General features: G+C 37.3%; 1 protein-coding gene across 1 annotated transcript; it reads left to right on the top strand.

The window, feature by feature from the left end:
* The first annotated feature begins 4469 nt into the window (after window positions 1-4469).
* On the top strand, window positions 4470-20859 carry LOC117927128 (pentatricopeptide repeat-containing protein At4g26680, mitochondrial). Its single transcript, XM_034846537.1, has 3 exons — window positions 4470-6958; window positions 20199-20304; window positions 20379-20859. Exon 1 carries the CDS (start codon window positions 4989-4991, stop codon window positions 6579-6581), a length of 1593 nt encoding a protein of 530 aa, XP_034702428.1. The 5' UTR covers window positions 4470-4988; the 3' UTR covers window positions 6582-6958; window positions 20199-20304; window positions 20379-20859.
* Window positions 20860-21095: the final 236 nt, after the last annotated feature.

The following is a 21095-nucleotide window of genomic DNA, read 5'->3' as shown; positions in this document are numbered from 1 at the left end:
GGGAATCAACTGAACTCAAAACCATATTCTTGAGGCATTCCTTGAAAACCCATTTCATATCTTCAAGATTTTGATGAACCCAGATCCCAAAATTTTTTCTATTAGCATGATATGATTGAATAATGGCAACTTCAATGAAAATCTTTATTCTGAAGCATAAGAAAATGATTTGTCAGGTGATAAGGTGTAGATAGAAGGGTAGCTAGTTAGTTCCAAAAATCTGGAAATCTAGTGGGCTTTTGATCCAATCAGAGTGGTCCTTGGGGCACCATTACAGCTTGTAGAAAGGGCACCACCTACTTAACAACCAAATCTAGTTTTCCACAAGCTCATTAATCCCATTTCAATTGAGAAGGCAGCTAGCTAGCAAGCATAAAGAAAAGGTGTAGTTAGTGACACCACCAACCAGGTCATATCAAAGTATCTCTATGTTTCCTCTTCAAATAATAGTGTATCTTGGATACCAACCAAAGCAAAGGAGAAGACCTTTTATAAAAGATCATGGTCAGGTAGTATTGATGTGGTTGTCTCATGGTGTTGGCTTTTGGCCCGGAAAGGAAAGCCCCAAGTCCTCTGAGACAGAAAGCATATGATAAAATATCATTAAAATACAGGGTTTGGAATTGACATTAGATCTATAAAGTTTCTGGGGGACTACCCCACAAATTTGTGTGTGAAAGGAGATTGTCATGGGCAGTTGTTTTGTATTGTGTTGGACTTGTCTGTTGGACACATTACACAGAAGCACTTGTTCGAGTCCTGCTAGGAGGAATTTGATAATTGCAAGATTACAAGAAGAACCCGCAAAGAGCGCAAAGATTTTCAGAGTTTTCACTCACTCTCACCCTCCCAGCTGACTATTATATTTGTACTTGGTTGGTGTAGGGTATCTGCCACTTACTAATGATCAACATTTTAATCATGTTCTCTCCATGTCTATATACAAACCATACATTAAACTTCAGTCCATAGCCCACACTACAAAAGCTCAACACTCCTGTGGGGTCCATCTTTCCCAAGATTCTTTGGAGTTCCACATGAGTCATTATGTAATGAACTGTTTCCAACATATTGTTGGTTTTGAGCCCAAAACACTCTCATGGCTTTAAAATCTACTAGGAACATATCCTTATAAATTGTATTAAAGTTGATTCTCGATGTAGTGTGAACATTTATTTGGACCTACAAAAAATATTTGTTTGTTTATACATGTAATCCCATGCGACACACACGATGACATTGTATCCACATAAAGAGAAATTGCGATGTTCCACATTGAATAAGAAGAAAATTATTTAACTTAATATATATTAACTTCTCTTAATCATATAAAGTTGTTATAAAGCTGTGAAGGTCCATCATGTTAAAAGCCAAGTTAGGTCCTTATTGGTAGATTTTGGGACCAAAAGTTACCCAAATTAGTTGTTTGATTCCTAAACCCAAGGCATAGATTTCCAACCCAAATTGATCGAAAAAGGTTGAGCACATGTGTCCAGATTATCCATGGTCAGTCAGTCAGTCCTCTACAGTCTTTGCAGCAACCAGTCAAAATTAGACCCATCAAGGGTATGGAAACTGTTTGGGTGCCCAGAAAATGATAACATAAAAGGGTCTAGATTAACTTCACATGTCCACTGATGTGGCCTGCATGGCTTGATTAGGGAATTCATTAACAACTAGTACTATAACATATATGAATCCCACATACCACATACCAATGAGTAAGGTCAAGGAGAATTAAACAAACTCATTTGTTTAATCAAAGTCTAAAGGCACGTTGAGCTCCCAAGTACATAAAATGATAGAAACAATGCAACCAGCCAACAAACAAGTAGATAAAAGGTAAGCAGAAGAATACTTGGAAAACAAACCATGAGGTCACAGCCAGGGCCTTAAGCCTGCTAACTGCCCTCTTAGCTGGAAGTGAAAAATCCCGGAATCTGAAGCTTTCATCACTGAAAAATTAGGAAGAAATGGTTGTAAGTTTTCTCTGTGGTGGTGTTTGTTGGGCATTACTTGTTTCATGGGGTACCTTTGAGGGCAAAACTCCTAATCCATTATACAAAAATTAAGGTAAATGGCTTCAACATATGGCCAAATCACACTTACTGATAATTAACTTGTTTCCAGCTCTTTCACAGGCACCTTTTAATAATCCTTGAGCCTAATCCCACTTTCTGAACCATTGTTTAGTGCTTGATCAGTAGGTTTTTGTCAGCAAGCTCCTGGAGGAAAAAACTATATAGATAATGGTCATTGACTGAAAACCAAGGATTGAGTTAATTATCTATAGTGGCTTAAAGTAATTGTCAATGTCAAGTGCAGGAAAAGATTGGTTCCTTTCTCTAATCTACCCTGAAAGCAACATTAAGCTCTCCATTAATTTCTGATTGAAAACAATTTTTTTGGAGCAAAAATTGTTTATACTCCAAAGTAAAATAAAAGAACAGCAAAATATGTTTAGCATTCAAAAACAGAAAAGATTTTTCTGTTATTAAAAATAAAAAAACATACTATTTTCAAAAAACACTTTCAATTGTTTTTTTGTAAATATTGTTTTAAAAATAATTATACAAATATAAAGAATAATTAAAATAAAATATTATAAATAAAAGTTGTTTTTAAAACATATTTTAAAATATAAAAATTAAACCTTATTTAAAAGCAGAAAACATGTTAACAACCTTTCAAATTCCTAAATAATTTTATTTTAAGCAAAATATCATAAAATGCTTTTTAAAAATTATTTTTAAGAAGTATTTTCAAAAATACTTTTCATATAAAGCTTAATTAATCCAACTCACACCGCTGTTGAGTAACTTGAAAAATACTCCACCTCATCGGGGACGTGACCATTTCATCATTTCGAGAGAGAGAGAGAGAGAGAGAGAGGGGAGGGGGGGGGGGGGGGGGGGGGGGGGGGGGGGGGGGGGGGGGGTGGGGGAAGGTCCCTGTATGTGTGCAATTTTTTATTTTTTATTTTTGTCTTCATCAGGTGTTATTGGAATCTAAACTTTCTATTTCTCTAATATATTAAGATAAGGTGATAATCTAATATAAATTTGATAGATATACTTGTGTCATGGATGTTTGCTTGTGACAAATGTTGAGGGAAAGTCTCATTAATTTTCTATCTCAGGATGGAGCCATTTACTTTGTTTTATGGACAAAAGGAGTCACTCCAAATTATTAGGATGAGTGATGATAAGTCATAACCCCATTTTCATTTGCTAGTTTCATAAACCTATTCTTTGTTGTCACTCCAAATTATTAGGATGAGTGATAATCTAAACTTTCACATAGTTGTTGTCGCATTCGAATTAAGAATCGATTATACTTTCCTTTAGGCTATGTTTAGTTCTCAGAAAATTTGAGGGAAAATGCAAGGGAAAGAAAATATAAAGGAAAAATAGAAAGAAAGAAAAAGTGAAGGAAAATAAAAAATAGATTAAAAGTTGATAAGTTATTTTTATTTTTTACTTCAAACTCATTTTATTTATTTTAACTCATTATTATAAAGATTAAGTAATTTTAAAATACATAAGTTTTTAATTAGTTTTAATTATATTTGATTTTCTTTTATATTTTTCATTGGACAATCAAACATGAAAAAATCATTTTCCTTTACATTTTTTTTCTTTCCTTAGTATTTTTTGGGAACCAAACATAACCTTAGGGTATTAGGTAGCATAACTTAAGATGTTTTTATCCTTATTTGATTAATTAGGTTCAATGCATCTTAGTGGTGGGTTGGATCTTCTCTACCATCAAATTTATGGGATGATTTAAATATTTTGGTTTAATAGACGGAGATGAAATCTATTAAGATGATATTACTCTATTTATTGCTAAGCTTGTTTTAGTTCGAATGAGAGGGATGTGAACTACTTTGAGGGACTGATACCGCTATTCATGTATATTTTTCTCATAAATCGATTATACGCACACTTGACACTATGTCATTGGTCCACACATCTATGATATGACATTATCCCATTAATTTATGAACACATGACATCATTTCACTAATTGCATTATATCATTTAGTTGGTTATTACTTAATAGATGCTCAAAGGATAATAGTAAAAAAGTAAGAAAAAAAAAATATTTTTAAATAAAATTCTTATCTTTCTTACATTTATGATATACACCTTTCTCCATATAATCGAATTTTGCACATCTATTTTAATTGACTTTAAGAAAATAAAGGTTTCTAAGGACTTTGAATACTGTTTAGATAATTTTATTAAAATAATTTATGTTTTTATAAAGAGTTTAATATAAAAATAAAAAAATTATTACTTCTCTTATGAATTATAACACATTTTTTTCTTCATAAAACATTATCCTAAAGTATAATTTTTCTAAATATGAAATTCCATGAAAAATAAATAAATAAAAGATTTAAGGTTGGTAGCAAAGTATTAATGCCATGCCCGTCTAATAGATTTCACATAATCTTTCTCTGAGTGGACGGACACATGATACGAATCTCCTTAATTTTTGTAAGTATTTAATTCTTATGTCATTAGACAAATTAAACCAGACAATCCAAGAACTGTATTCACAGAATGGATTTGAGTTGATTCCTCTAAAACTGGAGGACGAAGGGTATGTTTTAGTTGGTTTCCTTTCTTGTTTTCAAATTTTGTTCGGTTTTCTGTCTCTTGATTTTCTGGGAACACCGGAGAGGTAGAGGTAGAGTCGCCGGCGGCGGCGACGCTGATGGGTCGGAGGTGATGTGGGTTTTCCGGTGCTGTGATTTCCTGGTTCATCTTCCATCATCCCTTCTTCTTTCTCATTGTTTGAACTTGGGTTTCGGGAAAAACCCTGATTTGGGATTTTGCATTCAATCATCTCTTCCAGTAAGGTCAGTACCCAATTCCGTCTTCTCAAATTTCATCCTTTGATTCGAAGAATTTGGATTCCTGTTACAAGCTATTTTGGAAATTGATTTTCTCAACCCAGTTTCTGCAACTGGGAAAGCTATGATTAGTATCCCATTTCGTGGATTCTCAACTCTGCTCAATGGAGCGGCCAAAACCCCCAATTACATGCGGAGTTGGAATCCAATTCCAGTGCCACACAGAACAATTCCTGAACCCAGAGGTCAAGACCTTGATTTTGTGAATGTAGCACACAGTCACCTCATAAACTCGGATTGGGCTAAGCTCAATTCAATGTCGACCGGTCTAACACCATACAGAATGAAGCACATTATGTTAAAGATAAAGAAGGATCATGTTCTTTCGTTTGAGTTCTTCAATTGGGTTAAAGCCCAAAACCCCAATTGCCAAACCCTTGAGGCTTACTCAATAATTCTCCACATTCTTACTAAGAATCACAAATTCAAATCTGCAGAATCTGTTTTGAAGGGTATTCTAGGATCGGGTTCAATAGATCTTCCTTCTAAGCTCTTTGAGGCGATACTGTATTCGTACCGAATATGTGATTCTTCGCCTTGCGTTTTTGACTCACTTTTTAAGACTTATGCTCAGATGAAGAAGCTTAGGAATGCCATTGATGTGTTCTGCCAAATGAAGGATTATGGGTTTTTGCCTAGAGTTGAGTCCTGCAATGCATATATTAGTGCATCAATTAGTTTACAACGAGGGGATATTGCATTGACATTTTATAGGGAGATGCAGCGTTATAGGATTTCACCAAATGTTTATACTCTGAACATGGTGATGTGTGCATTTTGCAAATGGGGGAAACTAGAAAAGGCTATTGAGGTCTTTAAAAGGATGGAAACCATGGGCTTTAGTCCTACTATCACATCTTATAATACATTGATTGCAGGATACTGTAATAAGGGCCTTCTGAATTCAGGTATGAAGCTTAAAATCCTGATGGAGAAGAATGGGGTGCGGCCTGATGATGTTACTTTCAACACCCTTATCAATGGGTTCTGCAGGGGAGGGAAATTGCATGAAGCAAACAAGATTTTTAGTGAGATGAAAGCTAATGATGTAGTTCCTAATACTATAACTTATAATACTTTGATAAATGGGTACAGCCAAGTGGGAAACAGTGAGATGGGTGGGAGACTTCATGACGAGATGTTAAGAAATGGAATTAAGGCTGATATCTTGACTTATAATGCATTGATTTTGGGACTATGCATGGAGGGTAGGACAAAGAAAGCTGCATATCTGGTTAAAGAACTTGATAGGGAGAATTTAGTTCCAAACTCCTCGACCTTTTCTGCACTTATTACTGGGCAGTGTGTGAGAAAAAACTCCGAGCGTGCATTTCAGCTATACAAGAGCATGATAAGGAGTGGCTGCCATCCAAATTATCACACTTTCAAGATGTTGATATCCACCTTCTGCAAGAATGAGGATTTTGATGGAGCAGTGGAAGTTGTGAGGGAAATGTCAGAAAGATCTATAGCTCCTGATTCAGATACATTGTCAGAACTTTGTAGGGGACTTTGGTTGTCAGGGAAGGAAGAATTGGCTCTGAAGTTGTGCAAAGAGATGGAAATGAAACATCTCATGCCAGAAGGTTTTGATAAATCCAAAACTATCAATTTTAGGGCAGAAAGTGAGGAAAAAGAAAATGGAGAGAATTTTTAAGTTCACATATACTAGTCCTATCTTTGTTAATTTTAAGGCTTAGGTGCTATTTATTTGTCATTTTGGAAGCACATTTCCAACTTTGAGCCTACAGTAGGAATTGTGCTCTGTTTTGTAAGATCTTTCTTCACTGTACTTGTTTTGTAACTGCAGAAAAAATTCATAAGCAAATTTTCCACATGCATCCTTTTCTTCTGCCTGTAAATATGCAGTCCACTTACATTTGGTTGATTTGATATTATCTTATTTATCATCATTCACATTCTATATTCATCTTCTGCAGTGATCCTTCTCATGTTTATGTGCATAGTGTTGATGAATTATCATTTCATCTTTCAGTTATGATGTCATAAATGCAGAAGTTGCCTAAAATTCAGGTAGAGGGTTAGGATTTTACTGGTATTTGTATTATTGCTTCAACTGATCTCAGAAATAATAATTGTTTTACAACAAACTCCTGAGTAAAATGGAATCAGCTTTCTTTTGGAGGGGTATGTTTGGGACTAGTGCTGCTGGGGGTTTGGCAATGCCTTTATTAGAGTTCCTATGGACATCTTTTACCAATTTTCTGAGTTTTATCCAATTGTCCAAGGCATTGTTTAGTATGTTGGATGAGTAAATTTTTGTCAGCAAACTTCTAGGAAAAATAGGATTGGAAGAAGAAAATATACAATGTGCAATAAGAAGACAAGAAACAAAACTTACTGACCAAGCAACCAAGGATTAAATTAATTACATATAGTGGATTAAATGAGTGGTCAATATCATGCACACAAAAGGTTGACTCCTTCCTGTTATCAAAACTGAAAGCAATATTATCCCCACTCTGGCAATGTTATGCAAGAAAGTTGCTTGTATAAACCACCTGAAAAATACTTTACCCTGTGAGGGTTGTGACTATTTGATTAGGTCTCTAAAGGTGAAGGTGTAAAAGTACTTGTAATTAGAGAAACAGTTAACTAGACTAACTTCAAATGATCAGTGGAAATATATGATTAAAACCATCCTAGAATTTACTTCAAGTGATCATAAAATATGTTTGAAGGTTGATACAGCTAAGCTGGTGAGGTTGCAAAGTGAACTTGGAACCAAACCTTTAAAATTGTAGTTTTTGATCTTGGATTAAGTTGTGTATGGATGAAGGTCCTAATTCTTTAATCAACTTTTTTGATTGGTTGGGTGCTAGATGAAGGTGGGTGAGATTTTTTGGTACCCCTCTTTCTTTTGTTTTGTGTCTATAGCCGCCTGGTTGTGTACTTCTTGTATGCTTTGGGTTGGCCATTGGGCGCCCTGTTTTTATTAATATATACTTTTTCTATGCCTTTGCCTATCAAAAAAGTACCTAATACTGCTCTGGTGGCTATGGCGTTTGTCTTATGGAATATCTTCTCACTGAGATTGATTGAAAGCCCCTGGAGTGAGGAAGTGGATTCAATAACATCTCATGCCTCCTGGAAGATCCCATAACTGTAGGGAGGGAAGGAAATACGTTGAATAGCAGTATGAGATAGCCTCAATGGTAGATCACAAGACAGTTTTATGTTTTAAATATCCAAAAAATGTAAATCATATTCTTTTACACTGTATAGTTGTAAGGGTTCTTTGGGAGATGGTCCTTGCCTTGCTTGGGGCTAATTGGGTGTTCCCAGAGACAGTTAAAGAGATGTTATTTAGTTGGAGGGGCCCTTTTGTGGGGAAAAAGAGGAAAAAGATTTGGACTTCCATTCCGTTGTGTATTTTTTGGACGGTCTGGAAGGAGAGAAATAGATTAGCTTTCAGGGGGGGCTCTCTAGCTATTTAGAAGTTGAAAAATTCTTTTGTTTATAACTTGTGGAGTTGGGCTAGGGTGTATATGGGAGAGGAGTCCTCTTCACTTTTAGGTTTTTTGGAATGGCTTGCCGTTCCTTAAGGGTTGGTGAGTGTGTTGTTCTTTTGTTTTTGCTTAGGCTGCTATGTATACTTCTTGTATGCTTTGTGGCTTTTTGCCTCTTAATTTATTTGCGCTCACTTATCTAAAAAAAAAAAACTAAGAGCAACTGAAGATTTGACAACTTGAAACACAAAGAGGCATAGATTACAAGGGAACAAGGAAGAAAAGGGATCATAAATGCAATTGAGGACTTTTGATGAATCGATGGTCCATGGATACTGTGAACACAAACAAGTTTCACCATTCAGGATTTCAAGAAACATTTCAAGAAACAGAGTCAAGCACAGGAGGACAATAGATTGTATTTTGGAAGATGCCCAAACAATAATATTTTTAAAGGATACCCAAATGGAAAAAGTTGAAAATGATATTAAATATCCAGATGGGATGAAGTGGAGCAGCAGGCTGGTTGTTCAATTCTAGGAAAAGAAAATGGAGAAAGTTCTGGAACAACATTGGGGGAACAGAGAATCCTACAATGTGGTGGTTCTTTCCCCAAAATATCCTTGATTGTTGTACCAGCTTTGAAGAAGAAAGAGACAAAAGCGAGCTGCAGGTTTCAACGAAAAATATAATTTGAGAGGAAAGAAAAAGAAGATTAATGGTTGAAGGAAAGGCACAGATATTTTTTTTATTTTTAATTTTTACGGAGATTGCAGACAGAAAAAGTAATAAGGACAAGCTAGTTACACTACATACATGTAAATAATTTGTATAGCAATACCAAACTCATCCTTCCTTCCCAAACAAGTGATCACCACCCTTACCCACCAGTCAAAAGAAGTTAGAAACAAGGAAATAAAAATGGTAAAGAAACACAAATTCAACTTCTGGCTCCTCTCTGTTCTGTACTCTAGTTTTGGTTATACCTTGGCTCCATTTTTTGGTTGTTTCTTTGTTGCTTGTTGTATACACCCTTTGTTCCTCAATGTGCTGTTTCTATGGTGTTTGTTTATCAAATTATATTATTGCCTATCAAAAAAACTTCTGGATCCTTTCTTTCTTTCCCTTCTCTGATTTTTCCTCCTCCTGCTTAAAGTCTTCACAAACTGTTCATATTTCCTTGTGGTCAAGGTATGCCTAATAACCACCACAACTAGCTCACTTCCATATTCCATCGACACTAGCATCAAACCAACTTTAATCGTGTACTTTGAGTCTTCATCTTGCTCAGAGATTAAAAGTGGTGGTGGTGATGGCTCAGAGTCTGAAATGTGGTGCCTTCATGTGAGCTGTTTTGAAATGTGTTAAATTGTCTCCCTCGTTGTGAGGTGATTGTGGGAAACATTGAAGAACCCAAGGTATCTATCCTTGTTAGTTGCTGAGGTATCTCTCCTGAGAGCTTGTTGTGAGAGAGGTCCAATGACTCAAGATGTTCTAGGTTCTTCAAGGAAGATGGGATCTGACCTGTAAAACTGTTGCCAAATAGGTTGAGCAAATGAAGCCTCTTGAGGTTCCCAATGGATTCTTGAATCTCTCCACTGAATTTGTTGCTTGAGATTTCAATGGCTGTTATCAGTGACATTCTCAGACTCTCTTTCCATGCCTTTCATCATCATTGTCATTGTGAATATGTAACATGAACTAAGGTAAGCCATTGCTTCTGAAAACTTGTGGAAGTCTGCATATAGGTCAACTGTGTTGCGTCCAAAATTTTCATTGCAGGCCAAATTTGAAATATTCTGGTGATAAATTACCTGTAAAACCATTGTAGGAGACTTCAATGACTTGCAACATGGAAAACTCAAACTTGGTTTAGGACTCCCAGTCCACCATGGAATCTGTTAGATCACAGAATGAGAACCTCTTACTCTGGAAGAGCTCCCAGGAAAAAAGGGAAAGTATTCCTGATCTTATTGTCTTCAAGATTAAGGCTCTCAAGCACTGTACAAGTGGTCAAGGACCTTGGTACTGGCTCTTCTAAGTGATTTTCACTTAAATCAATCATCTTTAATCTGCTTCTTCCATTGATGCATGTTTGAGGAATATTCCCATTGAAGTTGTTGCCTCGTAGATTCAATACTGATAAAGAACTGCTGAATTCGAATGTTGCGGAATGATGCCACTTAAACTGTTGTTTGACAAATCAAGAATCTGAAGAACACTCAAGTTGCACATTGATAGTGGAATGTTTCCTGTTAGCTTATTGTTTTGGACAAAATAATAAGAGGTGGATGATGGTGGAACTGGTAGTGATTCTTGCAGCAGATTGGAAGTAAGGTCTAGAAGTAGTAGATTAGTCCATGGAAGGAAAGCTGGAGGGTGGTCAAATCTTGTGAAGAAGTTATTGTGAGGAATATGGTGAATAAAGTTTTTTTACCTACATTCAATATCCATTTTGGTATTTGGCCAGAAATTTTGTTTTCAGAAACAACTAACAACCTCAATTATGGGAAACTCGCTCAAGTTGCATGAAGCCAACCCCAAAACCTCAAAATTGGGAACAGTCTCATTGACACTGATCTTTAGTGAGGAATGACAATTTGTTATACAGCAAGCCAAGCCAAGTAAAATTTTTGAGCTTAAAAAACATATCCAGCTCCACTTTGCCACTCAAGTTATTTGAAGGTAGATCAAGAGTTTCAAGGTTTACTAGTTCAAATATTGAGCTTGGAATTTGCCCATCTAACCTATTTTACCCTAGATCTAAAAATGCTAATTGGGTCAGATTTTTTTTTCTTTTTTCTTTTCTTTTTTTGTTCTTTTGATAACTGAGGAACCTTCCATGGCTGAGCCTTTTGGCGCTCCATGAGGACCCAAACCTCAGGTTGTTGCTGCACACACCACAAACCAACACTGAGTAATCTAGGTATTCAATCAGTGGCAAGAATCAAATATGGGAATGTGTGCCTCTACCACAAATCCTGACACTTGTACTGACCAACTGAGTACCTTGACAGATGATAATTGGGTCAGGTTTATGAGGTAAGATGTATTTTTACCAAATTGCTGGGCTAAGAAATTTAGTTGGGTTAGGTTTTCAAGAGAAGGTAGGATCTCACTATTCAAATTGATCTGCATAAGGTGCAAAAAGGTGAGTTTAGTTAACAAATTGATTCAAGACAGGGTCTCATCACTGACATCATTAGAAGAAATATCAAATCAAGTGAGTTGAGTAAGATTTTCCATTGAAGAAGAAATCTGACCCCTAAAAGAGTTATTTGAAAGGTCCTGGTAAGTAAGCTGGGTAAGGTTGTTACCAAGTGAAGGTGGAACCAACCTGGTGAAATTACATATACTGACGTCCAGTTCATTTCAGGAATCAAGGATTACAAATGAAGTTGGTAGCTGACCAGAGAAACTTGTTCCAGCAAGGCCAACAACTTTGGAGACTGGTTCCATGAAATTCAGGCACATGACTGGTCGGATCTGGGTTGCTCCTCATGCCTAGAAATTGTAGGCTTTGCAGGTGGAAGATGCCTGTAAAGAATTCACCATGGAATCCACAATTTTCAAGATATAGATATGTCATTGAAGATAAATTTGTCTAGATATCAGGTAATTTTGAAGAAATATTCACCTGGCTGAGATGAAGTTTCTTTAGGTGGGTTAAGTTCTGCCCTAGATTTTGACAGGTTGGCTGCCTTTAGTAGGTTTCTGGGAATGCCAACCGAGGGCCATGAGGAGGAGATTCTAGCGATGCTGAAGCGAATAAAGGCTCGTAAGGGTCTTAATGGGCAGAAGTGTGATAGAAAGAAAGACAAATCTGCATCTTCTCAGTCTGAAAGGGAGCTGAAGAAACTGGAGTGGTTGGTGAGCTATAAGGGCACAAACTCAGAGAGTGGTAGGGTTAATGTTTGGGGGGCAATTTCTGGAGGGGACTCATGAAGTTAAGAATTTTGTCTTGGAATGTAAGAGGGGCCAATGACCATAACAAAAGAATGGTGCTGAAGTCTTTCATCAAAATGCAGAAGTTAGATTTGGTTTGTATTCAGGAGACCAAAATCCAAGATATGTCCTTAGGTGTGGTGCGGTCAATGCAAGGGGGGCTTTTGGGGGGATTGTAGTGTTTTGGGATAGTAAAGTTCTTGAGTTGGTGGGTATGGAGGTTGCGGTTTACTCAATTTCTTGCTGGTTTAAGAATTGTGATGATGGTTTTGTTTGGTTTTTTACTGGGGTGTATGACCCTACATAGAGAGGTGTTAAAGAGGATTTTTGGGTGGAATTGGGGGTTATAAGGGGACTATGGAATGACCCATGGTGTATTGGGGGCGACTTCAATGTTGTAAGATTCCCTTAGGAGCGTTTTGGTGGCAACCAGAGGTTGTCTACAACAATGAGAAGATTTTCAAAGGTCATAGATGAGCTTCAACTAGAGATCTTCACTTGATAGGGGGCCTTTTCACATGGAGGAGGGGGAGGGGGGGTGGGTTTGAATAATCAAGTCCTTTCATAGTTAGATTGCTGCTTGGTGTCTGATGATTGGGAAGGTAATTTCCATGGAGTGTTACAGGACTTGTTGCCTATACCTGTTTTAGACCATGCTCCAATTCTGTTGGATGGGGTGTGTGTGTGTAGAGGCCATTCTCCTTTCAAGTTTGAGAATATGTGGCTTAAGGAGGAAGATTTTAAGGAGTTAGTGAAGTCTTGGTGGATGACCCTTAATTTTAGGGGGTCCCTCAGCTTTGATTTGGTAGAAAAATTGAAAAACCTTATAGGTTTCTTGAAGAGGTGGAACACTGAAGTTTTTAGGAATGTGGCTATTAAAAATTTAGAGGCCCTATCTCAAGTGGAATTCTGGAATTCTAAAGAGGCGTAGGGTACCTTATCCTTTGAGGAGGAGTTTGCCAGGGAGAGCTCAAGGGCAGAACTTAAGAAATGGGCTCTAATGGAAGAAACAAGTTGAAGGCAGAAATCTAGGGAGGTCTGACTGAAGGAAGGGGATAGAAAGACCGGTTTCTTCCACAAAATGATAAATGCTCATAGGAAGAGGAATACTATGACTAAGGTGAAGATTAACGGGGTTTCTTTCACAGAGGAGGTTGATATAAGGGAAGAGATTGTTCAGGCTTTTCAGTCACTTCTGTCAAGACTGCCATGGGAGTGGCGCCCTAGTGTAATGGACATGAGGTTTATTGTTCTTCACTGTCAAGATGCAGTAAAATTGGAGGAACCATTTCGTGAGGAGGAGTTGTTCATTGCCTTGTCAGAGTTAAATGGGGATAAAACTCTGGGGCTGGATGACTTTTCTCTAGCTTTTTGGCAACACTGCTGGGATGTAGTCAAGGCTAAGGTCTTGAGTTTCTTTAAGGAATTTCACGAACATGGGTGCTTTGCGAAAAACCTCAATGCAACGTTTCTAGTGTTGGTTCCAAAGAGAGGAGAAGCTGAAGAGTTGAAAGATTTTATGCCGATAAGTTTGGTGGGCAACCTATATAAGCTATTGGCTAAGGTGTTAGCTAATAGGCTAAAGAAAATGATGGGAAAAGTGGTATCAAAATATCATAATGCGTTTGTGGAAGGAAGATAAATTCTTGATGCGGTTCTTATAGCTAATGAGACAACTGACTCAATGTTGAGAAGTAATAGAGCAGGGGTGCTTTGTAAACTTGATATTGAAAAAGCTTATGATCATGTAAGCTGAAATTTTTTATTTGAGGTGTTAGGAAAAATGGGTTTTGGACAAAGGTGGATCAATTAGATTAGTTGGTGCATCTCAACTCCAAGGTTCTTGGTGTTAGTGAATGGTACTCCCTCGAGGTTTTTTCAGAGCGCTAGGGACTTAAGGCAAGGGGATCCATTATCCTCGTACTTGTTTGTTCTAGCTATGGAGGTGCTCAGTTGCCTTCTTGGAAGAGTAAGAGAGGGTGGCTACTTGTTTGGCTTCAAAGTGTTAGGGAGAAATGGGGAGGGCTTGGAGATTTCCTATTTGTTGTTTGCAGATGATACTTTGGTTTTTTGTGATGCCACCTCTTTCCAAATGACTTATTTGAGTTGGTTATTCATGTGGTTTGAGGCCATTTCATATTTGAAAATCAATTTAGATAAAAGTGAACTTATTCTGGTTGAGAGGGTGTCGAATGTAATGGAGTTGGTTGCTATATCTGGTTGTAAAGTGGGTGCGCTCCCAACCACTTATTTGGGGCTCCCTCTAGGAACTGCCCATAACTTGGTGGTGGCTTGGGACAGGTTTGAAGAAAGGTTTAGATGCTAGCTAGCCTGCCAATCTATTTTATGTCTCTTTTCTGGATGTCGAGGAGAGTTTGCTTAAGGTTGGAGAAGATTCAAAGGGACTTTTTGTGGGGAGGTGGGGCTTTAGAGAATAAGCCTCATTTAGTGAAGTGGGATATTGTTTGTTTAGATAAAAGAAAATGAGGTCTTGGAGTTAGACGTCTTAACTCTCTTAGTAAGGCTCTCCTTTGCAAATGGATTTGGCGCTTTGCTAAGGAAAGGGATGCCTTTTGGAGAGAGAAGTTATTTGTGGTAAATTTAGGGAATTGGAAGGGGATTGGTGCTCTAAGGAAGTGAGGGGCAGCTATGGTGTTGGTCTATGGAAGGCTATAAGGCTTTTGTGGGAGTTAGTCTCTTCTAGAACTCTCTTCGTAGTGGGCAATGGGTGAAGGGTCAAGTTTTGGAGAGATAGATGGTGTAGGGATGAGCCTTTATGTGTGTCCTTTCCCTCCTTGTTCGCTCTAGCTAGCTTAAAAGAGGTTTGGGTGGCGGATTTGTGGGTGCACTATTCTGAGGGGGGGTGGATGGAACCCAAGCTTCTCTAGATCTCTCAATGACTGGGAGATTGAGACGGTGGAATGCTTCTTGTCAAGGATTCAAGACAAGGTGGTGGTTGAGGAGAGGGAGAATGGGGTGTTTTGTGCTATTACAAAGAGTGGATCCTTTTTTGTTTCCCTCTATTTCATCCTTGAGGAAGTAAGGGTAAGCCCTTTCCTTACTAGAATTGTGTAGAATTCTTGGGTCCCTTCTAAGGTTAGTTTTTTTGCTTGGAAGGCAACATGGGGGAAAGTTTTGACTATAGACCAATTGCAAAGGAGAGGGTAGTCTTTAGCCAATAGATGCTCCCTTTGTTATGCTCATGAGGAGTCAATTGACCATATACTCTCGCATTGTGGGAAGGCAAGGCTGTTGTGGGAACTCTTGTTCTCTTTGTTCAGGGTGTGTTGGGTGATTCATGCTTCTGTTAGAGAGACCCTTTTAGGGTGGCAGGGCTCGTTCATGGGAAGAAAGTGTGGAGAGCAGCGCCTTTGTGTCTTTTCTGGACAATTTGGAGTTTTCTGTTCAAAGGTTGAAGTTCTTGTTTTTGTGTAGTTTATTATCTTGGACAAACTTGTTTATATAACATGCTTTTATGTTTTTAGTTGATTTTATTGATTGGTGGGGACGGATTGAGGGATGGAGTATTTTTGTTTTCCCTATCCTTTTTAGCGTTGTTAGGCGGCCGTTGTATACACCGTGTGTACGTTGGTGCGCCCCTTTTGGTGTTTTTATACAATTTGCACTTATCCAAAAAAAAAAAAAAAAGTTCTGCACTAGATTTCTTAGGTCAAGCTCTTGGAGCTTGAATCTTGGGTTGTGGGAGAGATCAAGGAAAACCAATTTGGATATCTCTAAGAGTTCCGATAAGATTTGGCCAGAGAATGAGGAAGTGGAGAGGTCAAGGCTTCTTAGCCTGGAAAGATGACCAACTTTATATGGGATTTGAGAGTAGTTGAAATGATTGCCTGAGAGATTAAGCCTTCAAAGATGAATAAGGTGGAAGAGGCTGCTGCTGGAGTTGATAGAACTGCAGAGACAACTGCTAGCAAGGTTAAAGTCGATCACATGACCAGTGTCTCTTTCACACTCAACACCATCCCATGAGCAGCAATCACTGCTTCTCTCCCTGTTTCCAACTTGCAACCTTTGGATAAGCTGAAGGGTCCTCAGAAACATGCTTATCAACCAAGAAGCTTTGCTTAAATTCAAGTAAGTTTGCTCTGTCATTATCATCACAGGGTGGCTGCATAGACACTAAAAGATGAAAACATAAGAGTAAAATCCGGAGGCTTATCAATGTGGAAAGGTACATAAATGATCCCATAATGTCTTACTTTTTCTTAGCACTATTGACTAGGATGCATAGAACTAATGATTTTTTATACATAGGAGTAAGGTCTCGTGCAATGGTTTCCCCATGGTTCCACCTCGTGGTGTCTAACTGCAGTGGAATCTTTGTTCCTCTTATTTCATTGCCAACATGATGCTCTCTCCACCTGGGGAGTATAAGCTTTATTATTTCTAACTTAGGCCTGTTCAACATGCCACCACTAGAGCTTTTTAAAATTTTTAGTGGAGTTTCTACAATGCCTCTATATAGCATGCATAAATCACAGTTACTTTTGAAAATGAGAAACCATGGGATCCAAGAGGTGTAAATAATTTGATAAATTACGTGCCTTTTGTAGAAATGTGAAACCCAAACCCCCATGGTTAGTTGGAAAAACCTTCATACTGTTTGTACGTCTATAAGATAAAGACTTTAAAATCTTAAACAACCTTTTCCAGTAAAATTATTGTATGATTCCTGATCTATAGAGCTCAGTATGATCCAACTCTTCTTTAATTGAACTGCTAGTCTTTAGCACTGTTTGTGACAGCATTAATGTTGTTTTTAATACTTATTTTGCTTAATTTTTATTGCTTCTTTGAGCTCTTACATGAATTTATCTTGGTATTTCCACCAAAACGATGAATTATTATTATTTTTTTTGATGGGTAAACACAGAAGAGAATATATTGATTAGAAAAAGGAAGCCCAGAGGGTAACTTAAGGCATATAGGAAGTATACAGCAGGTGCCAAAAGGCTAAAAAGAGTAAAACAGGAGGGAAAACAAAAACCTCACCCGTTCTTACCTAGAGCCCAACCAATCAAAAAAGTTGATTAAAGATAAAGGGCCAACATCTATAAACAACTTTGTCCAAGACCATAAACCACACACAAAAGAATATTTCAACTTATGTACTGAAAACTCTTCATTGTCAAATGCTATCCTATTTCTTTCTTTCCATACCACCCAATAAAGGCAAAATGATGAATTATAGTAGCAAAAAGAAACAAAAAGGAAAATGACTATGATTCTGTAGTTATGAGGAAATGGAGGCAGGAACAAAAGAAACAGAGAACACAAGTTAGTGAATGACATTGTTATACTAATAAAACGACAGTGATTTTTGTGGAGTGTAAAAATGTTTGCATTTCTTACTACTTACAACTAAATGGCAGGTGTTGACACCTCTCAAAACAAAGAATTGGAGATTAAGAAATGCAGAGTAAAAATACTTATCAAAAAAAAAAAAAAAGGAAAAAAAAAAAGAAAGGGAAATGCAGAGTAAAAATGGGACATTTGACTGAGAGAACTGACACCATTACTGGTTGATAGAGACAAGCAAGTTTCATTGCTCCCTACATGCAAATCTCCAAAGCCCTGTTCATTCCATACAGTAATACCACTTCACTCCTAAACTCCAAAGAAAGAAAAATGGAGACAAAAACAATAAACTACTACCTTCAATTTCTGCCTCTCTTATTCTGCCTTATCTGTTTTTGTTGCCTCTTGCCAAAAGTATGCCCCATAATTACTCTACCAGTCCACTCCCATATCCCATCAATACTATCATCAATTTAATTTTGCTGCCAGTCTCTGAGTTTTCACTTTGTTGGGAGGTTGAAGGTGGCAGTGGTGATGCTTCAGAATTTCCACGCTTCTTTGACAAAGGGCTTCCATTTGATCCTGGGTTTTCCTTATGTAAGTTGTTTGGAAATGTATGAAATTGATTACTTTGTGGTATAGGTGTCCTGAGATGATTCTGAGAAACATTGAATCAACTAAGGCTTTTCATCCTCACAAGTACCCGAGGAATCTCTCTGGAGAGCTTTTCTTAAGAAAGATCCACTGCCTCTACTTCTATTAAACTATCCAACGATGTTGTGATGTGGCCTGTAAGACTGTTGCTAGAAAGGTTGAGCAATAGAAGCCTGTTAAGTTCCCAATGGAGGTTGGAATCTATTCTTTTAATTTGTTTCTTGAGAGATTGATTGTACTGAAGATATTAGGGACCTTCATGTATAACCTCTGCATGCCTTTGGATGTTATCATCATGGAGTATGTGTAATTGCCAATGATCCTGAACCTTCAGCTAGGAAAATTCATGCTTTTCTGCATATATGTGAAGCAATTTTCATCCAAAATATTCATAGCATCCCAAATTTGGAAGCATTCTCATGGAAAAATTACCTGTAAAATACATTGTAAGAGAGGTCAATGATGTGCAGCTCGGGAAAATTGATCTTGGTTTTAGGATTTCCTATAACACCATGCAATCTATTGAATCACAAGATGAGAACCTGTAATTGTAGAAGAGATTGCAACCAAAAGGGGAAAGTGCCATTGATCCAATTGTTTCCAAGATTTAGGATCTTGAGCTCTGAACAATTGGCCAATGACCTTGGCATCTGCTCTTCTAATTGATTTCCATTTTCTTCACTTAAGTTGTTGTTTAGTTGTCTTTAGCCTGTTTCCTGTGCCAAATGCTTGATGAATGGCTCCCTTGAAGTTACTGCTTTATAGATTCAGAACAGATAGATAATTGCTTACATTGATCCAACATCATGGCATCTTGCCACTCAAGGTGGTGTTGGACAAATCAAGAGCACTGCAGATTAGTGATGGAGTTTCATAGATTCAGAACAGACAGAGAATTGCTTGTATTGATCAAACATCATGGCATCCTGCCACTCAAGGTGGTGTTGGACAAATCTAGAGCACTTCAGATTAGTGGCGGAAGATTTCCATTTAGTTTATTGCTCAGAACAAAATAATAAAAGGCGAAGGTGGTGGGAATGGGGGTGATCCTTCCAGAAGATTAGAACTAAGGTCTAAAACTTTTAGACTAGGCCCCAGAAGGATAACAGGAGGTTGGTCAAAGCTGGTTAAGGAGTTGTAAAACTGAAAGAGTTTTTTTACCTGTCTTCCATATCCATATCAGAATTTGGCCATGAATTTTGTTGCGAGAACGTTCTAAATTTCAATTGATCTTGGTTCCTTTGGAAATTTGGGAACTCACTCAAGTTGCATGAATCCAATCCTAAAATCTCAAACTTGGGAAGTGTAGCATTGACACTGATGTTGGTATGGAATGATAAATTGTTTTATCATAACTCAAGTGGAGCAAGATTTTGGAGTGAAGAAGCATGTCCAGCTCCAATGTGCCACTGAAGTTATTTGAACCTAGATGAAGCTCTTGAAGATTTACTAGTTTAAATATTGAGCTTGGAATTGGACCGTGTTATTTATTATGCCCAAGATTTAAGAATTTTAATTGGGGATGTTCATGAACCAAGATGGATTTTTTTTAGTTGATTATATTCAGGTTTAAACCAGTTAGTTGGGTTAGGTTTGCAAGAGTGGGGATCTCGCCATTTATATAGTTTCGCTTTACAGATCAAACGAGTGAGGTGGGAAAGATTTGCCAAGGGAGAAGGAATCTGACCCCTAAAGACATGCCATCCAAAAGGGGAAAGTATCATTGATCTGATTGTCTCCAAGATTTAGGATTTTGAGCCCTTTATAATTGGTCAATGACCTTGGTATCTTTCTCTCTAATTGATTTTGACTGACATTAATAACCTCTTAAGTTGTTTGAGATGGTGTTATCTTTGAGGAATGTTACCATAAATGTTGTTGCTTTCCAGATTCAGCATAAACAAAGAATTGCTGAAGTTGGTCAAGCATTGGGGAATCATTCCACTCAAATTGTTATACAATAGATGAAGTATCTCCAGAGAACTCATGTTGCAGGTCAGTTCTGGAATTTGACCAGAAATTTTATTATTGGAAAGTGAAAGAAACTCTAACTCATCTTGGTTCTGCAGGAAATGGGGAAACTTGGTCAAGTTAACAAGAATTCAATCCTAAGATCTTGAGGCTTAGGAAGAGTAGCATTGGCATTGGTGGTCCCAAGGAAGATTACTCTTTTCCTTAGGTGCTTCTTTATATATTTACTTTTATTTTACCTATCAAAATAAAAATAAAAAATTCATATTGTATATTGCTAGATGAGAGACTAGCAAAAAGACTTTGCCAAATGAAATTCGGTGTTAGCTACACACGACATACTATCGCTGGCATTTCTAACTTTTAATATCTGAGTCTCATGATGTCTAAACAGCAGGAATCATGATTAGTTTTGAAACTGAGGACATTTTAGGCTAAAATTGTGTTTACAAAGAGGAAGCTTGACAATGTGGTTGAATCACATGTCTGAAATAAAGACTTAAAAAACTTAGGCAGTTTTATCTGTAAAATTATTATATATTCCTGGTATACAGAGCTCAGTAAAATGAAACTCTTCTTTAATTATACTGCTGGTCCTTTAAGTACTGTTTGTGATGGTATCAATGTTGTTGGTTGTTATTGAGGATTTAGCTTCATTGCACTACTGAAGTTTTAGCAGCACCTTAATTGCTTTTTTCTGCTCTGGTTTCCCATAGCTGGTATTGTTTGTTTTTGCAGTCAATTGTATTGCTTTCTTGAGCATTGATATGTATTCATATTGATGTTCATACTTTTTGCTACTTAGTAAAATTCAT

Source organism: Vitis riparia, chromosome 12 (genome assembly GCF_004353265.1).
Source record: "Vitis riparia cultivar Riparia Gloire de Montpellier isolate 1030 chromosome 12, EGFV_Vit.rip_1.0, whole genome shotgun sequence".
In the NCBI taxonomy this organism is placed as follows: domain Eukaryota; kingdom Viridiplantae; phylum Streptophyta; class Magnoliopsida; order Vitales; family Vitaceae; genus Vitis; species Vitis riparia.
Note: the sequence above shows the minus strand (reverse complement) of the source record. Positions and strands in the feature narration are given on the sequence as shown.